The following is a 20,291-nucleotide window of genomic DNA, read 5'->3' as shown; positions in this document are numbered from 1 at the left end:
ACGCGTCTTGGAATTACTTGGGCCAAATCCTCTCGTTAAACACAACATGGCGTCCATTTCGTATGTACCGACACTGAATGCATGTTAGAATAAACTCATCGTGCATGTTTAATTTATTATTACCAATACCAATAGTGCGCAGCACGTATGTCGTCGTCGTCGTCGTCGTCGTCGTCGTCGTCGTCGTCGTCGTCGTCGTCGTCGTCGTCGTCGCTAGGGTTTTCCACCTAGATCTAGGTTTTTCGGAGTTCATCTAGGGCAGCCTTTCTTAACCTGGGGTAAATTTCCTCGTTTTAGGGGGTAAATCCAAGGATAGGTATTCAAGCTCTGAATATTTTGGTTCCGTTTTCTTCAACAAACCTGTGCGAAGCTGCTTCTCTGCATATCAAATATAAAGCACGAAACCGACTTAACATGTTCAATCTTATATTCGTTGGAATTATCTACTATACTTTACCAGACATTGAAGAACTTGTCAAAAAACAACGTCAGCTGTTGCACTAATATAACTGAAGTAATTTGTTACTTTCGTTTTTGTTTAATAAATGAGCACCACCCACCTTATATATTAGGGGTAAATCTCGTATTCATCTTTGTTAAAAGGGTAAAACTTACAAAAAAGGTTAAGAACCCCTGATCTAAGGTATTTCTTTAATATCATGAAAATGTAGTTATGTTGAAAAATAATTGTTTTAAAATTAGCTTTTTATCCAGAATTATTAGTATATTACATTATATTAAAGGACATGTAAAAAATAAGTGACAACATTTTAAATATATTTTTTTAAGTTCCAATTGTATTTTCACCATTGTAAAAAGTAGCATTGCACTCTATAGTTATATTTCTTATTTTCTTCAGTGACACTTTTTACAATCTAGCGCAGGTGTGGGCAACTTCTCCGGTCGGCTAATAGCGACTAACGTTGTACTCGTTAAACACGACAAGCGACAACACTTTTTTGCCGACTTAAGAATAAACCCTGTCCAATTTTATCGCATTAGGCTCAGCTTCGTTTTTGCATTATACAGTTGTTTATTTCTGATTTGGACAAATGTATTGAACAGTATTAGCTGTCTTTTTTCTCTTGACAACATTTTCTAAAATAACCAGCCTCTTGGTTTTCTTAGGCAATTTATAGTTATTTGACTTTTTGAAATGACAAAAATATCAACTAAGGATTTCAATAATTTTGCATAAACCCGAAAAAAATAGCTGATTTGTGTTCGACCGATAGTCAGTAAAACATCAAAAATGTGTTGTTGACAACGCCAAAACACTAATGCTGTTGTTTAAAATATTCAATATATTTATAATAGGTCAAAATTTTGTCAAAAATATATATTTTTAAGTCAAAAAATAATCGTCCTACTGATGATGCTTTTATTAGCGAATTATTTTTATCTCTTAACATCCAAACATTCTTTATTATCATTGATGTGCAACCTGAATCATTTGTTTTTCACCATTCAGATTTTGTATTCAAAAGAAAATACTGATTCTTGCCGATTTGAGTGAAAAAGTACTAGGGCATTTAATCCTTGTTAAATTTGCGACACTCCTTCTCAAACTTACGTTTTTGGGCAAATCCATGGGAAAATATTCCTTGTACATTCTAAATATAATTTCAACCCAAAACAAAGATTATAAAAACACAAAGAAAACAAAGAGCCAAAGAATAACTAACAATCTCTATAAATTGACATACTAAGGAAGTAGTGGGGGATTGTGGCAGAATGTGGCCGCGGGCCACATTATCATGTAACACCAGAAAGTGTCTGTGGGCCGCTCAATATCTCGTCGGGTCCGGCCCGCGGGCCGTATGTTGCCCGCCCCTGATCTAGCGGTATTTTAAAAAAAAAATTTCGTGAATTATTTATCTATTAACTATTTGCAGTATATTTATCTGTCATATTTCTAAACTAAAGACACTTTAGCGCTGGTCAAAAATCCTTCCACACCGAACATTATTTGGGTTAGGGCGCGTGTTAGGGTTGGGTATGTTGAGCCATATTATTAAATAATAATACTTTACCCACCCTCACCCAAACAATAACCGACACCCTAACCCAAATATTGCGAGTCGCTTTAATTATAGTTTCAACGCTGTGGTAGGATTCTAGACCACTGCCGGTCTATATTTTATGGTTAATTAATTCACTGCCACCACATGACAGAACTGAAGTTATTAAAACACACAATAGTTAGTTATAAACAAACTGAATTGAATATCATAACGCACTACATAATATGAGATGTGACAAGAAGAGCAAATTAATATTTAAGAGAAATACTCCAGCCTAAACTTTCAGGTATATATAAATAATAAAATAAGGTGTATTCTTTGTGGTTGCAATTTAAAAAAATGTTATATTTATATTCTAATATAGTCAAACCTGTGTTTAGCAAGTCGTCTTGTTTATCCCTTAACTCACAACTTAACTGTACTTGTTTTTGAGCATATATAGAGACAGGGGTAAACCAATGTGATCATGACTTCTGATTCTGAAATCTCGACTCTGTTTGAGAAACATTTTCCCCAAGTTATAAAGGACCTTTCTACACCATCACTTTCTGAAGCAAAAAATGGGATTGGTTGGAGCTATGAAAGAATTGAGGATATTTTACGATACAATGTCCCTTATGGGAAAAGGACCCGAGGTCTTACTGTTGTTTCGTCATACACAACAATTATGGGCACATGGACTCAACAAGACTTAGAAATTGTTTTGACCTTGGGCTGGGCTGTTGAGATATTACAAGCTTCATTTCTTGTTGCCGATGATGTCATGGACCAGTCGAAAACGCGCCGAGGAAAACTCTGCTGGTATAAGAACGAAGGAATTGGTTTGCAAGCTGTTAATGACTGTATGATTCTTGAGTCATGTGTTTATACTTTGTTGCGTAAGCACTGCCGCAACAAGCCATACTATGTTGACCTGGTTGACCTTTTTCACAACGTAATACTTAACACAGAAATGGGCCAAAGCCTGGATATGTTGACATCTGAACAACCAACTTTGGACTTTAATGCATTTACCAAAGAGAGGTATGCTGCAATGATCAAGTATAAAACAGCATTTTATTCATTTTACTTGCCTGTTGCAATTGCACTTTATGTCGCTGGAATTTCAGACCAAAAAACTCACGACCAATGTTGCAACATTTTAACAAGAATTGGCTCTCTATTTCAAATCCAAGATGACTACCTGGACTGTTATGGTGATCCTTCTGTCACAGGAAAAATAGGTACAGACATTGAAGACACTAAATGTTCTTGGCTTGTTATTGAAGCTCTAAAATTAGCTAATACGGAGCAAAAGCAAATTTTGGAGTCTTGTTATGGACAAAAAGACCCAGAGAAAGTAGCCAAGGTAAAGCAATTATTTGACAGCTTGAGTTTGGAAGAACGTTTTAAAAAGTTTGAAATAGAAGAATATGCCATACTTTGCTTAGAAATTGAAAATTTTCCTAATACTAAGATCCCGAAATCTATTTTTTACAAACTGCTGGAAAAAATTTACAAACGTAAAAAGTAGTTGAAAATGGTTTAATAAGTTCAATTTTTTTGACTTCTAAAATGTTTTGTATGTTATGATATTTTACTGGTTGTCCAAATTTTGTTTGTCTTCCTGGGGCTATACATATTGATTATTTTTTTTATTAGCACCAGTAAAAATGATAAAGAGTTAAAAACGTTCTTGTGTGTTAAACAAATTCACACTACATAAAGTTATTAAATAATTACTTTGTGAGACATGCAAAACTTAATATCTGTATTTATTAAAATCATATTTTAATATTATTTCAAATTCAATTGTACAATATATGCCAACTTATTATTGCATTTGTAGTGTTTGATTTTAAATTGTTGTACGCTTATTGATTAAGTGTCATTTATGTATTGTAATCAAAAGTACTTAATTATTTGCATTTTGGTATTGTCCTGACAGTCTTATAAATTCCACATGAAAAAAGTCGCTCGTTTATTTTTTCATCTTTCTTGATCTAAAATGCAGTTTCCTCTTCGTGGTCACAGTCTGTAGGCGTGGTCGTGTTTGCTAGTTGTGGACCGATAGAGTAAGGTGGCGGGTCGTTTGACCTGGCTTCCAAAAACACCGTCCCTTCGTTTCCTATTCCTGGTTGTGGTAAATGAGAAAGGTTATGCCATGGGACATCCGCGCGCGCCTTGGGCATGTCAACGTATGAACCGTCGTTTTGTATGCCTGCCGGAGGGTGGTGGTACTGTATACGAGTAGGCAAGTTATCAGCCCTATCGGTGAAAAACTGACAGTCGGTTGCATGGTTTGTGTCACGGCTCGAATTGGAACCTCTGATAAAACGAGGCTGCCCGGAAAAGCCTGCGTTAATTCGGTCGCTCGTCAAACGGCTTGCACATGCGCCAGAAACCTCGCACGTGATTGGTCGGTTGGTCGACAAATGCGACCATGACACGATACTTAAGTGACCAGTCTCGCGGTCGCGGTGTAGTTCATTTCTGCGACAAAAATATAAGAGATTTGAAACAGGTTATCTGCCAAAAGGAGAAACTAGAATTTTTTCACTGCACAACCAAGCCCAATTTTTGTAATAAATGAAAATTCTACTCATTTTCAACTTATAGAAAGAAATTATAGTTTATAATAAGTCACTGACTAACAACCTAACACAGCAATTTCGATTTATTTAACTATTCAGCAGGAGAACGTTTTCAAGTATTCCTTACCCATTTTGAAATGCATGGATAATTAGGTGGTATGATTACAAGTTAACACCTATCAGACACATATCATCAAGCCTTTTAATTCTGTGAAAATTACAGGCCTTGTGCGATAGCACGGTTCCAAGGCATCTTATGGTGACAGGAAAAAAATTAGTTAAATACTTACTTGTGATCCTGCAAGAAGTTCAACTCGTGATTGCGCATGCTGGGATGGCGGCTTAAGTTTGTGAAACAATCGTCTCTATCCCGTCTTAGCGCCGGGATTACGTGCTAAAACAATATTTTACTGGGACTAAAATGATGGTTAGTTGATTAAACTAGACAGACTGTTTTAAACAAGTCCCGTAGGTCTGTAGACTCACACTATGGATAACTCCAACACTGGCCAAGCAAAATAAATTCAATACTGCGGGTGGAAAGCTAAATGTTATTTCGAAAATATTTTAAATATTTAGCCTACTTATCGTAAATATGTAGCAATTACGGAGTAGGCCTATGGTCTGCGGGTTGAAAGCTGTTAGTAATAACCGGTGAAAAGGTATGAACATGAAACTTACCACGCCAGGTTTATTGCCGTTTATTACAAATCCTGGGAAGAGAGAATAACAAAGAAATCCGGACGCCAGAAAAGCTGAAATGCTACTAAGCGCGTAAACAGCAGCCAGAAGAACAGTTAAAGCCGGCATCGTATGTTCGATAGGCGCACAGCTTCCCACGTTTGTAAAGTCAGTGCCAGCTATAAAAGAAGTCGGTCAGCGCTATACAAAATGTTCGTCAAAGTATGCATGCAAAAACTGAAGCCACCGGTCCTAGTAACGGCCCCCATAGTTGATAAGCAACAAGCGCCAACTATATGACAATTATAGCCTACTGTAAAAGTATTGGGATAACCTGAATGCATTAAGGCTGCTTAGAGTAATTGGTAATACTTTTTCTCTTTGGTTAAAAGTTAGCTTTTGAGCAAACCATTTTATGTACTGTACGCCACAAACAGATCTTTGTGTTCAAACTTGTTGTGTTCTTTTACACAAAATCGTGGATCGGCCCTGCGATAATAGCTAATTATTAACCGTTACTGGTAACGACAGTTTATATTTTGGTGTTATCGCAACAAAATTTCGGAACCGACCCAGCCTTGCAGTTTGCTGCCGTGTTACCTTTACAGGCACCGTCGTCGTACAAATGGTCATCAGCACAGGCGGTGCAAAGTGCTTCGTCGCCGTTGTAACGATAAATTCGAAAAGACGCGAAGAGTGGCATTGCAGTAATGACGTCCGAAATGAGGTTGGCGAGTGACGTAATGCAGGTAGCTAAGCCAAGGAAAATTCCTACCAAAAGCTAAAAGATATACGACACGTCCTGTTATAGTTGAGTTTATTTAGCCATTACCCAAATTCTAAATTAAAGTTCTATATTTTTGTAAATATTTACGGACATCAAACAAGCAAATACTATCGAAAAGGTTAAATCCAATACCCCATAATTAAACAAGCGTTTATTTTAGTGAAAATTTCGGAAAAGAACAAAATTGTTTAGAAAAGTGAATTGGCCCTCTTTTGTTTATACTTTGTCAAAGGTAGATATTAATGCCTATAGTCAGCTATGATAGACCTATAAGACACAGCGTTAAAAATGTAAGGCAAGCTTCCATACCGCAACAGCGTTTAACGTTTTTCCTCCCAAGATGCACCCGATTCCCGTCAGTGATGACATTACCACACAAACGTAGATTGGCAGCGGTGTTTGCACAAAATGTTTTACAGTGTTAGGAATAAAAGCCAAGGTTGCCTCGACAGTTCCGAGCACAATTCCACACGCCTGCACAAAATGGAGGTGATATTACCGAATTATATTTATAAAAAAATTCCAAGTTAGGATTGGCATATCCATATGCCTATCAAGTTATTCGCATGACTGAGTATAGGGTTGCCAAAATAATTTCGGTGTCTTAAACCAAAATGAACGCTTACTAAGACCTTTAAATTAATTTACATTCTGCATACTTCACACACTATTTAATGACCCACCGACTTATACTGCAATAAAAACTAAACCAAATAGTGATGTTTGGTAAATTGTGTACCCTTATTTGGTTTAATAATAATTTATTCCATTTTATATTAAAGATTTATAGGCAAGATTTTTTGTTTTTTTTAGCCTTCGAAAGCACTTCGATAACTAAGCCTACCTACCGCGTTGCAACTATAAACTAGTAGCGTTAAGATGGTTTATGTTATTAACAAAAACGATGGCGACTTACCACAATAAATGCTCCGAGACAGAGGGACGTGGTTTGCACCCATCTTGGTTGTACAGTTTCCTTTTTCATCGGGTCGTTAGTTTCTCCAGAAAATTCGTTTTCGCCATCCGATTGGTAATCTATAATTCTATGAAATTTAGATGAAAAAAACATATTGCAGAGAATCTCAGAAAGTTTAAAACTTCCAAAAATATAATGACTTATTTGCGTTTATCCCGAAAGACTATAATCACTATTATAGACGAACATTGGATAAATTTGTACAAATACAGTATTTTAAGCAAGTGGCAAAAAAGCGATGTATTAATTGCACACACTGTGTTACATCAATAAATTTTGTTTTTTCTGACTTTTAATATAGAATTTTCTTAAATAACAGGAACACAATCCTTAACTATGTGACACATTATTTAACTACTGTGTACAAAAGTAGTCGACCGGAAACGATGGTGAAACCTAGAGTCGTAAGAAGTTTTAATAATTCGCACCCAAAAACGTTTGTGAAGCCCTGATCCAAACAACACTGGAAATAACTTATACCAGTTGCATGCACGTAATAATTAATTATATCACCGAAAAATTAATTATTTTTTATTTATTTATTTTTTTTATATACCAACTTTACTAAAACGATTTAATAAAGAACAGACCTTAACTCGAATGAATGTCCGAGACATAATTAAGAGATACAAAACTACTGCCTACACTACAGCACTTGCGTTAAAACATAAAAATACCTTTTAAGTGAGTTGTGCCTCTCCATGGTCGACTTGAATAAAACAGCCTCTGCAAAAGTTCGATAGGTATGAGAGCGCAATGTTTGAAGGTATATTCCGATATATGAGCAATGTATAAATAATTTATACCTGCTTATAAGGTGCCAAACCATTGCACCAGTGACATGTTGCAAAGGCATTCCGATGTGGTGTATAGCCTACCTATAATATAAAACAAATTATCGTTTTACGTCAAAGGTTAGTCGTCAAACAGTCTTCTACTTTAATCCATTTTGCAGTCAGCTGCGCTTTCCAGTGACACATTTTTTTACTGCACTAAAACATGATATGTATGAAAATACTATTGCAAGGGGTACCAATTTTTTCATAAAGAGCCGGAAATTCTAACCGTAAGAAACATCGATGACCGGATATTAAACTTTTTTGTCTAATTCAATATTGTTAAAGGAAAATGTTCTTAAACAAAGCATGTAGTATCTTTATAAATTGTCGTTTAGTTTAAATTGTTTTACCTAATGCAAGCTTTCAATTGTTGGGTTAAGTTTTCAATACAATATAGTGGCTGGGAATCAATTTTTTTTTGTTAGGACACTAGGCTATCATTTCCAGACATTTAATCACACAATGACGTAATACTGTTACCAATTAAACATTTTTTCCGAGATTTATTTTATGAACAGTTAGATAGCGACGCGCCAGAGAAATATGGAACTTTAAGTCCTAAAGAACAACACACAAACTTGTCTACACTTTTTAATTTGTATTTACCATAATATTTTTGACATGGTCGTAAATCAAGCCAAACGCAACTTTATTCGGCGATAACGTAATGATTTATCCACAATAGATATAGGCTACATATTTCGTTGATAAACAATTAACTTACAAAATATTAATACATATAAAACGTTATGGACTGCAGTTACTTTTTCTTACAATAAACTGCCTAAATGTTTGCGGCAAAAGAGGTTACAACAATTTCAACAAATACAACAGTGATATTGCACAGTTCAATAAAGTACGCCACAGACAAGTCTTTTAAGTAACTGATATAAAACTGCGATAAAACAAGTTTGCTAGATACGCTTATCTCATAAAGTTCAACGTAATAACGATGATAAACAGTAGCCTTCTGTGCAATGTCTCAGACAACAGCTAATTCAAGAGACTAGTGCCTTTACTGAATGGATTTATCTCGAGTAGAAAAAGCGAAACAAGAAGTAAAAATATTTGTAAATACCAAAAAATATTTATAACACGTTATTTCAGACACTTTTATGGGTTTTACTAGTTAAAATTACCATAAAATCGATAATACACATTACAATGAAATATATGCATTAAATTAAGGGACAGTTACGTATCTTTATGAAATCAACACAAGTTCGGTACGGTAATCTTACAAGGTGCAAAAAATTTCGAAATGTGTTTAGTACCGCAAAACTCATCGACTAAAAAAGAAAAAATACGTTCACACAGTGATAAATAAAATAAAACAGCTCGGAACTGGTGGAAATTGCCGTTGTTGTTTATTCTTTACATTCTTTCTTCCAAACGATAACCATGCCCTGTTGTCATCAGAAAATAGATGTAACAGCAAGTATTTGTATATTTATGAGCACTTAAGTTTATTGCACGTGAAAAGGCAAATCCTTAATGAAAAAAAAAAAAACACGGATCTGGAAACGATAGAAATATTCTTCTGGCAAATATTTCGAGTGGCTTGCCGGTCGGTGGGCTGTCGTTTTATGAGGGAAAGGGCACAGGAGGCAGGCGCAAGCAAGTGGAATGTATCATGCCTATTTGAAGCAGGATTACAATGAGCCAAGACAGATAAAAAGGTTGATATAAGTAAAAGTATGACCAGGATTTGGCATTTTCAGAACCGGCTTTTACTTAACGTCGCCTAGACAACGCCGTTGGGCAAAGTTGCGTGCAATTTTTTTATACAGCGTTTAAGGCGATACAGTACTTGGAAAACATCTTATTTTAGGCAACGCCGGGGAATTTCGAACAGCATATTATATACTAGAAACAGAACCAATTGTATCCACACTTTTCTGAAAAAAATAATTTTTCTCGGTAGCTAATTTTTTTTCCTGGGTTAGCGCTGTATGTCATAAGTTTAAAAGAGTAACTTAGTAATATATACGCCACAGCAACACTCAACACCATTGCTAAAGTAATTTCATTTAACAGGGTTGTTCCTAAGCAAAAATTGACAGCTATCAATCAGCACTCGCCCGGACGAAATAACACTCGCCAAATTTGCTGGTACGCCGTCTGCCAATTTCTGCCCTAGCGCGGTCATATCATTGGTTATCGCTAACCTGTCTCATAGTTTCTATACGAAAACATTATTTTTTTATAAAAGTCTGGTCGTTTATGTCCATGCGTGGATCAACAAATTAATGACCCATAAAGTTTACGCTTAAAACTATGTTTTTTTGCCGAAATATTTTTATCAATCTTTCACGAAAAAATTAATACTGACAATTTAGTAGCCACGGCCTGCCTGTTTTCCATTTTTCTAAAAATCCTTGCGCTCTCTTTTTTTCGTATTCTGGTTTTTCTGTGCTTTGAAGGACGTTTCGCTGCTTCGCACCACAAACAAAACGCAACATTTCGCCTAACACTATCTATACTTATTGGTTGAACAGCAAATAATGTCAAAATAATTGTAAATTTACAACTAAACCATTCATTAAAAAAAAAACATGCACCAGAGGTTATGTGCTGCGCAACGCCCTATAGTAGGGTGGAGTGAAAAAAATAAAAATCACCAATTCAAAAAAAGTCCCCTCTCAATAGTTGCCTTTGGTCCCAAAACTAAGTTTAAAAATATTTTTGGGAAGTTGCCTCGAATACTCAGGTGACAACCCTGACGCAAAGGTCATGCAGGGGTCAAATCCCAGAAAAATGCCATAACTCTTTAACCTGTGGTGCTAAAGAGTTAGTTTTGATGCCAAAAGAAGCAGAATGTGCACTTTCCTATCTGTCCTAAAAGAACTATTTGTCCTAATTTCATTAGATATATGGTTATTTTCATAAAATGTAATTTTTGGTTCAAATATGAATAAGACATAGGATTATGCACCGTTTTACATCACAATAACATATTCACAACACAATAAATCAGCATAATGAGTATAAAATATCTCTAACCAATGAAACACACATTTGAGAGGTTTTAGATGAAGCACAAGCACAGGATGGCAACAGCAAACAAATATAAAATTGGGTTTCATAATATTAAAATAGCGTAGACCAGGGGTGTTCAAATGATTTCTGCCATGATCCAACACAGCCAAACCTGACAACATGATGATCCACCAAATAGGAATAGTAAACATATTGGACACGCTTTAATTTTTATGGTGCTTTATTTATGTAAACGCGATAACTTTAATACTTCCCCTGTTTCAGACATTTTATGTCTTACAATAGCATCGAATTTGGATTTTCTGTTGCTGACTGATATCCTCAAACGCTTACAAAGATTAGCATTTGGGAGTTTCTTTCTATGCTGATTTTTTTCAAAATTCATTTACACTGACAATTGGTTCACATAAAAACACTGTGGAAAGTTTGTTTTTTAAGACTACATTAGAAGATCCGCACAAAATGCTGAAAAGATACGGAACCGGATCGCGATCCGCCATTTTAACATGACCGGCATAGACGTTCTGCCAGTTTTATGCAGGGAGAAAATGGCATCAGCATGAGGACCTAAGATTGGAATTGATTTTTGGTATTTTATCGCTTCATCAGTTTTCGTGAACGAATCTTTAGCCTGGTCAGGCCGTCACGTCTGTCGAAGCCAGCTACTGATGATGAAGCTTCTGTAACAAGCTTTATGTGGCGCTCCACAGCTTGATTGTGGCATGGGTGGCACATAATGAGCCTTTCTTCTCTGATTTTTTCAACATCAAGGTTGGTCAGGTGTCGAATTGCTGGTGGTTCATTGGTTTGGTCAGAATTTAAGTCCACAAGTTTGTAGTAAGATTTAGCATGAAAAAGTTTTGAAGCTTGTAACCGAATCTTAATCAGCAATAGCTGGCTTCGAAAGACGTGACGGCCTGACCAGGCTAAAGATTCGGTCACGAAAACTGATGAAGCGATACAATCAGGGCTGGGGAGCCGGAGCTGGAGCACGGAGCTAAGCATTTTCTCTAGAGCCAGAGCCATTTTTATTACTTTTGTGGAACTGGAGCGGGAGCCATTTTTATTATTTTTGTGGAGCTGGAGCCATTTTTCAATTTGTGGTGCTAAAGCTAAGAAATTATATTTTGTTCCATCTCCAACGTTAGTTAGCCAAAAGCAATTTTTAAAACACCGGATATGGAGCCAAAGGATATGAGTTTTACTACTCCGGAGCTGGAGCCTGAGCCATTTAATAAGTGCCTGATGGCTCCGGAGCTGGAGCGGGAGCTAATGCTATTTTACGGTGGCTCCCCAGCCCTGGATACAATACCAAAAATCAATTCCAATCTTAGGTCCTCATGCTGATGCCATTTTCTCCCTGCATAAAACTGGCAGAACGTCTACGCTAATTTAATATTATGAAACCCAATTTTGTATTTGTTTGCTGTTACCATCCTGTGCTGGTGCTTCATCTAAAACCTCTCAAATGTATGTTTCATTGGTTAGAGATATTTTATACTCATTATGCTGATTTATTGTGTTGTGATTATGTTATTGTGATGTAAAACTGTGCATAATCCTATGTCGTATTCACATTTGAACCAAAAATGACATTTTATGAAAATAACCATATATCTAATGAAATTAGGACAAATAGTTCTTTTAGGACAGATAGGAAAGTGCACATTCTGCTTCTTTTGGCATCAAAACTAACTCTCTAGCACCACAGGTTAAAGAGTTATGGCATTTTTCTGGGATTTGACCCCTACATGACCTTTGCGTCAGGGTTGTCACCCGAGTATTCAAGGCAACTTCCAAAAAACATTTTTAAACTTAGTTTTAGGACCAAAGGCAACTATTGAGAGGGGACTTTTTTTAAATTAGTGATTTTTATTTTTTTCACTCCACCCTACCCTATAGTTGGTCGTTTCAATTTTCCAAGGGCGTACGCAATGGTTTCGAATCGTATATTAACATAATTGCGATATAAAATATTTACAGACAGATATATTTTAGGTTTTGGCTTGGTTGACCGACGTCCGACATGAACTAACTTCAGCAGTTGCTTATAATTTTCGTATACAAACAATTCAATAAATACAGTAAAGTAAAATTCTTATCGCTGGGTACATCGCAAGTCCAATAAACTTTTTCAAAGGCGCCAACGACTGGGTTAAACATTAAAAAATTAACAAACGTTCAAGTTAAACAAAAAACCTCATAACTATTTACTACTGCAGCAACGTCTTTTAATTGTTTGCAGGTAAACGATTTTTTAAAACGGGACAAAGAGTCTTTATTACAAGCTTCGAACGTGACTTCGATTAACCTTATTATTTGTGTACTGTTGAATGCATTTGCGCCTTAGTGTTTAAGGAAATAACTGGCGCTAAGAGATATTTTGCTTTAGTGGTGTTTAGCACAAATTGCCCTACACTAACTAATTAAAATCCTCGCCGAAGTCACTCGCCAGTCGAGCGAGTGGGTGTCAATCAGCACTCGCCCGGAGCGAATTGTACTCGCATTGGCGGGCGAGTGCTTAAGCCCAACCCTGTTTAAAGCAAAAATCAGACTTTAGGACGTTAACGAAAAAGTGTTTGGTCACCTCAGCGTCGCAGGACGCCAGCATGCTTTCATCGAAGTTAAACGACACGTCGACAACCGGCGAGGCGTGACCTTGCAGTTTGTTAACGCATGGCCTGTGCGCACGTTCAATGTCGAAGAACCAAACGTTCATGTCTTCGCTTCCCGTAACTGTAAAGCAATGCGCTGCGTAAAGTGCCAGTCGAAAAAAAAAACGGCAAAAATAACGATCCAGGGCTGCAGCCAACTACAGGACGTAGATATTATAGCAACACATCTATCACAAAAGAATGTGGAGACATTTAATTTATATTTTACTTCAAAATTTGAAGGCTTAGTATCTGTCTCTTCTGCGGTGTGATTTAGACTAACGCACGCGGTTCGGATTGCGGTCGATTACAGAGTTATTTTAATTTAATCATATAACAAAAACAATAAAAAGTGTTGTTGTCATCTAACGCAGGGTTTCCCAAATTGTAGCCCGTGACGACTGTACAGGTGGTCTGTGACGATGCAGTTATTTCACAAGTATGATTTCGAAAGCTTTTGCTATCCAGTATCGTAAATCTTACTTGTTGCACCTTCGTTGTAGTCAAAAAGTTGTTTACGAAATATTCTCGTATTCCTCGTCTATGACATGATAATATATACTTATCGGTTATCGCCATTTGGAATTTGCGATTTTGTTAAGATCATTCCAACCGTTTGCCTACGCAAATGTTAGTGAAACGAATATTACTGAGTAAAAAGTTTGTTGTGAGGCAGAAATGAGAAACGAACCGTTCCATTGATGTTGTCAGTTTTGTAAATAAATAAAATTTGGTCCGCGAAAAAAACAGATTCACAAATGATGGTCCGTAGTCCAAAAAAGTTTGGCAAACCCTGATCTAACGTATGTGTGCATGCAACTGTGGGTAAAGTTAGTTTCTTGGTTACATTTACTAGCTTTGGGTTATGATTTATAAATAGTTTCCTTTAACGACACTAAAGGAATCAATTAAAATGCAAACCGAACATACCCACACAGGCTCCCTGTCTGAATGACATGAGAGGGCAAAACATGCTCCTGATAAGATGCTGACTGTGTTTGATTTGGAAGCTACGCTTGTGCTGTAGCCTTCCTTTGTCATCCACAACCCTGTAAAGTATTACAAAGGAATGAGCTAAGCATAATTAAAGTGCAAAAATGAAAAAATAATTAATGAAAAGCCTCTTTGAAGCTAGTTGAAGTTTGCCACACAATTTAATGACAACATTTTAAATACACTTTTTTAAAGACAATTCATAGCGTTTTAAAGATCTAAAATTGGATATCGCCCAGTTTTTGTAAATATAATTTAGAAAAAATATAAATGATATGGTCATTAGGATTTTTAAATAGTTTTACGCAAATTGATTCAAAGAAATTAAAAGGCTTTGAATGAATCAAAGACTTTGTGACCACTCTGGAGTTGTAAGTTTGTGCGTAAAACGATACGGCTCTTATGAATAGGACATGTTTGTATTTTACATCATCTTGCCAACTTTAAGTTACAAATTTTAATAACCGGTAAATGAAGCACCATATTGAAACGAAACTTGGGTAGAACATTACCTGTAAAGAGAAAGGAGGTCAGCGCTAACGTTGACCAACACGGACGGGTCACGAGCCTCTCTGCTCATCCATGACCGAGCATGGATGCACGTCAAAGGAACGCCATTTTTTATCACCATCTGGTGGCCTCTACGCAGCTGACTGGTCGCCAAGTCGAAAACGAAAGAGCAAATCGTGCCCTGAACACACAGTTTGGGTCATTTTTGTCAAACATACTTTGCAATAGTGTAACAAGAATTGTTTTGATGTTTAAATTGGTAGGCTAACTTTTGGTGGGCACCAGTCAACTATAAGAAAACATGTAACCTGGTCACTTCCAGCCCAGAGTATTTTTCCTGACGAGTCAAATGACATACTTAAAACAGCACCGACCAATTTAGCATTGGCACCCTGCACAGCAAAATAAATGATGTTACATCAAATGTCATTGTGACTACAGGTATAGAGCTATATAAAAATAAAGTTAAAAATAAAACCTGGGATACAGGTTTCAAACGTACATTATAAATGCTATCTTATATTTATAGGATAAATTTTTTTATAAGATAAAAGTAATAATTATATACTTTGTGTAACAAATTAAAATCCTTGCCTTTCTGCTTTTTCCAGTTGATATGTTAATAACAAGGATCTGGCCTGAATTATTACCCACAACAACCATATTGTTGTTTACTGGTTGAAATAAACAACAGTGCATTGCACAGTTGTCAAGGCCGACCAGTTTACTGAGAAAAAAACAAAAAAATAATTTAATATGTTACTTCATTTGTTAAATAATTACCTTTTTAAGTGAAACACACCTAAATAAATGTATTTGAAATGATGTTTTGGCAGTCATACTTTAAAAAACGAAAAAACAAAAACAACCTTGGTATATTTCTTAGGCATTGTCCACTTCCTGTTTCCCACAACTTCAAAGATGCATCAAGTGACACACTAACAATTAGATCATTCGAGAGAGACCATGAAAAATCTAAAAGATCAGATGAATTAAAATAAACTTATTTATTAAATCACATACACAAGTATGTACAATATAGTACACTTAAGACAATAATGACAAGTCAAAATAATAAAACTTGTTTTTCAATGACAGATGTGTCAGTCCACATGGTCAATGTTTTGGCTGTTTATCAACCACCTGCAAGGCTAAATAGTGTAAGAATGTTAGCTGTATGGTAAGCTATGCCTCCCACAACTGATAAATTACAGATAAACCTCACCTGTTACACCATCGGTGTGCCCAGTAAGGGTGATTTTAACCTTAGCATCAGGATGTGTTTCACAAATGCATAATTTACCATTCATGGAAGAATATGCCAAGAGGTCTTTTTCATCATTTGCAAACTTCACAGCAGTAACTTAGCAAGAAATCATTGTTATAATTCAATCACCAATATCAAAATAAAAGCTTTGGGTCAGGTTTTAAATACTTACCAGCTGAACCAATATGATCATCAAAAATGTGATGCATTCCAGTGAAGGCATAGTTTTCACCAACACTTGTGCCCCCAACCATCGCCCTATAGAAAAGGGATACAAGTTAAATTAAAATGTAATCAACCATTGATGTGTAATCGCAATTCAATGCAGTAATACAGATAGAGCAATGTTTTTTTTTCCAAATTATAGATAAACAATAATAAACCATCACTGATTTGACAAAGATGTTTTAAACTATAAGGTAATTAACCTGCTTGCATCTGCTTGCTTTGTGGGGACTACCCGCCCATGTCCGGCGTTATTTTGTCTTTCGGTTTTGTCCTAAACATAAACAAAGTATTATGAAAATAGTATTCTTTATCATGGGTTATTATGGACATCCGGAGTTTTATTATATTAACAAAAAGTCTCAAATTAATGCAAATAACATCACATGGATATAAAGAATAGTATAGGCAACTCACTGAGTCCGTTTGTTCTAAATGAACTGTACTTCCATGCATACTTGTACTCCTCATGCTACTGTAAAATCACAGAATAAAATTGTTATTAAAATTGACAAAACAAGTTTAAAGAGTAAGAAACTTTTTAATTTATTTATACTGTGTAAGTTGAGTATCACTTTAATCAAACATGGAACTTTTGAGAATAAACGCAATACACGTCACTTAAGAAGTATTTAAATTTTATTTCCAAACATCATTAAAAGATTTAATTTGATAGAAATATTATTTTTTGCTGAATAAAATCCAAAATAATGCAAAAAGTAATATTTCTCTTCTATACAATAACAAAATGTGGTTATTATTACAAAATTTCTAAGTTACACAAAATATGCCTAACCTGGCTTCAGACACAGGTCCATATTTCTGTGCAAGAAGCCGACTTCTAATCTTCAAATATTGTTTACGAAAAGAAGGGTCAGTCTGCAACAATAAAACACTATTATTTACATGAATTTTTAACCAGCAATATATCTAATTTAAATCTTAACCTATATTATTAACAAACACAATTTAAAAGATTGTTATTCATATTTGAATATTTTTTCATGTAGTTACACATTTACTTGTAAACTAACTGCCACCACACATTTTTATAAGAAGTAGCTATTTGCCCGGATGCTCTTTAGCACTTGTTCCCGTACGTGATTAAGCATTAGTTAGGGTTGAGGTTAGCATTTGGGTTTGGGTGGCGGTGCTATAAAACTCAATTTCCAGAGTTTTGCATAACTTCCGAAAATTATTGCAAAGCCAATTTAAATTACTTTGTTAGCAGTTTAAATAGCCTCAGGAAGTGCCTATATTAGTTAGTAAACCAGATCGCTCTTTTACGCTTGTATCCGTTAGTGATTATATGTCGATTGGAACTACTTTGGTGTCCGGGTAAATAGCGTCTTCCATTTTTATATGCTTTATTAATATTTCGCAACCATTTGTATTTACATTTTTGGCATTTTGTTGTAACAATTGAATTCTTCTTCTGATATACTGAGTTCCTTAAACAAATAATAATTATTAAAATTTTAAAATAGATAAACACTACTTTACTTAAAAAAAAATATTAAAAATGTAGAACAACGGTAAGTAACTATACAGACTATATAATTATGCGCTTAGCAAAGCTTACTGAATTGTACGTTGTTTGGTGTTCTGTATATGTTGTACCTTGCATCGACCGCTAGAACTTGCTGCCAAACATTAGGCGAGGGCGTAAACGACATAACACAACTACCAAGGGACCACAGAAGTGTTTTTACATATACTTTGGCTAATTGCAGTTAAAGTCTCTATAGAAATTACAACTTGTGCAGCTAACTCGTTCTTCGTTATAGCAACATGAACGCCATCTTGTTTTCCAAGTGGCAACCGCTTATGGCAGAAAAGCAAAAAATCGCAATTTGTTTACCTATTTTCCCGTTCTTAAACATTTGGATGAGTGACAATAATTAATAATAGTCAGGCAAAGCGTGTTAGATCAAAATAAATAAAACTTGTTAAAAAATGGCCGATAAAAAAGTGCCGTTGGTGTTAGTTGGTGAAAAGCTGTATAAATTTAAAAAAACGTATCCAAAATCCAAAGAAAACAGAATATTTTTGTCCATGCAACTCAAATGAAAAAAATGTTAGCATAGGCTTTGCAACCATTTTATTAGTATTTAGGCAGAGAAAAGTAAACTGAGCATACCTTCAACGTTATTAGTCGTAGTTATATCTTGAAAAGATACAAAATGGTGATTTAATATTATTAAGAATTTCAGGAGTTAAACATTGTTCCATTTAAACCAGTACTTCCCAACCTTTTCCAGTTCGCAACCCACTTTTAATGTAAGTTTTATTGTACGAACCACAATGAGATATGACTAAACGAGTGAAGTTACATAAAATCTGCATCTTTACTACTTGCTTACAGGTACGTACGTACTGAACAGGGCTGCCACTCTCAAAATTAAAAAAACACTAGATTGGACAATAAAAAAAACTAGATCCAGAAAAAAACACTAGATTGTTATCGCAACAACAAAATTGCCATTTTTATGTCGGTTTAACATCGCCAGGCGTTTAATCAACGTAAAAAATAGATCATTTTTAAGTCTGTGTGCCATAATTGCATTATTAAAGCAACTATTTTCTAAATATACACATTATTATCGCATGACAATTCAAAAAATAACAAGCACTTGAAAACATTATTACAAAGCGAGATAATTTACAAAAACTTCACTATACTACCCTTGGCTGCATGGGCGCCCGCACGGTGGGGCAAGGGGGGCACTTAACCCCCATGGAATTTCAAAATGCGATTATTAGTATTATTTATGAGTGTAATATGTATATGAAGGTTAAACATATTATCCATTATCCATTGCCCACGGTGGCGTATCCAGGGGGCGGGAGTTCTTACCCTCTTTTTGTAAGTGATATTATCGTGTTTTGTTCGTTTTTGTTATGGCTTAACATACTGTTCGAAGCGGCGCGCTTTTAAAGTAATTGGGTCACGCGCGTCTTAATCTAAAGCGAAACCAAAATCAAGCGCAAAACGCCGTTTTTGGTCTTTTGTTTGGTCGACCGTAATCGCTGGAAGTTTTTCTCTTTCGTTATTTATTTAGGTTGACTGATTAGCAAGTGTGTATTCTACAATTGACAACGCTAAGTCAAACCGTCTTTTTTTTCTCGCTAAAAAACGTCGAGTTATACGCAGTATGTTCTTCGCTGTTCGGTCTCTGCGCTAATATTCGATGTTGGTGTAACACCGACATTTGTTTAACTGAAGCAGATTCTTAAAAGGAGGTATAATGGTGACTGTCGTGTGCGTTCTTCATTTTTAAGTAATGATGGTTAACGCAAAATTATCCTCTTTAAGCATACTCTAAGACCATGTGCTAAGTGTGCAATGGCAACAACTTATTTCCCCTCAACCGCGGCTTGTAATTTAGCTGACTTGGCACACAGCTCGGCGCAATTGTTGCGCTAATCGTGGCATAATAACACCCGGAAAAAAACGATCTTCGTTTGGTATTGCAGGTGGTAATAGACGTGCTTGTAATTTAGCGCTCGTTCCGTTCATGGAACTTGAAAACTGCGCTGCTGATAGTCGAATTATGTGTGATTCTACCACAATTAATCACAGATATTTCACGGTCTTGGTTTGTTTTTTTTGCCTGAAGTTACCGTGTCAGCTGGCGTCTGACAGAATTGTTGACGACGCACGTGGTCGCTTTTGCTGGACGTATTTGGCTGTTTCTGATTAGTTTTTTTATCACGTCTTGCAATCCCCATTCTATGACGTCATACTGGAAAATTTTCTGC

General features: G+C 35.8%; 3 protein-coding genes across 3 annotated transcripts; 1 reads left to right on the top strand and 2 right to left on the bottom strand.

The window, feature by feature from the left end:
• The first annotated feature begins 2,431 nt into the window (after nt 1-2,431).
• On the top strand, nt 2,432-3,969 carry LOC146168541 (farnesyl pyrophosphate synthase-like). Its single transcript, XM_083383338.1, has one exon. The coding sequence runs from the start codon at nt 2,491-2,493 to the stop codon at nt 3,535-3,537; it is 1,047 nt and encodes a 348-aa protein (XP_083239464.1). The 5' UTR covers nt 2,432-2,490; the 3' UTR covers nt 3,538-3,969.
• On the bottom strand, nt 3,671-7,897 carry LOC146168540 (uncharacterized). The gene is made up of 8 exons (XM_083383337.1): nt 7,848-7,897; nt 7,719-7,767; nt 6,982-7,108; nt 6,375-6,539; nt 5,879-6,059; nt 5,279-5,457; nt 4,888-4,991; nt 3,671-4,496 (listed from the first exon to the last, which is right to left on the bottom strand). The coding sequence occupies exons 2-8, from the start codon at nt 7,742-7,744 to the stop codon at nt 4,007-4,009; spliced, it is 1,272 nt and encodes a 423-aa protein (XP_083239463.1). The 5' UTR covers nt 7,745-7,767; nt 7,848-7,897; the 3' UTR covers nt 3,671-4,006.
• A 567-nt stretch (nt 7,898-8,464) lies between these two features.
• Nucleotides 8,465-18,245, bottom strand: LOC146168539 (WD repeat-containing protein 13-like). Its single transcript, XM_083380367.1, has 14 exons — nt 18,112-18,245; nt 17,928-17,980; nt 17,326-17,408; nt 16,947-17,004; nt 16,733-16,803; nt 16,477-16,562; nt 16,263-16,400; nt 15,907-16,012; nt 15,632-15,764; nt 15,346-15,429; nt 15,040-15,218; nt 14,465-14,583; nt 13,468-13,616; nt 8,465-9,286 (listed from the first exon to the last, which is right to left on the bottom strand). The coding sequence occupies exons 1-14, from the start codon at nt 18,203-18,205 to the stop codon at nt 9,248-9,250; spliced, it is 1,392 nt and encodes a 463-aa protein (XP_083236493.1). The 5' UTR covers nt 18,206-18,245; the 3' UTR covers nt 8,465-9,247.
• Between the last annotated feature and the right edge of the window lie 2,046 nt (nt 18,246-20,291).

Source organism: Ascidiella aspersa, chromosome 1 (assembly GCF_963924565.1).
Source record: "Ascidiella aspersa chromosome 1, kaAscAspe10.2, whole genome shotgun sequence".
NCBI lineage: Eukaryota > Metazoa > Chordata > Ascidiacea > Phlebobranchia > Ascidiidae > Ascidiella > Ascidiella aspersa.
This window is presented reverse-complemented; position numbering and strand designations above follow the sequence as displayed.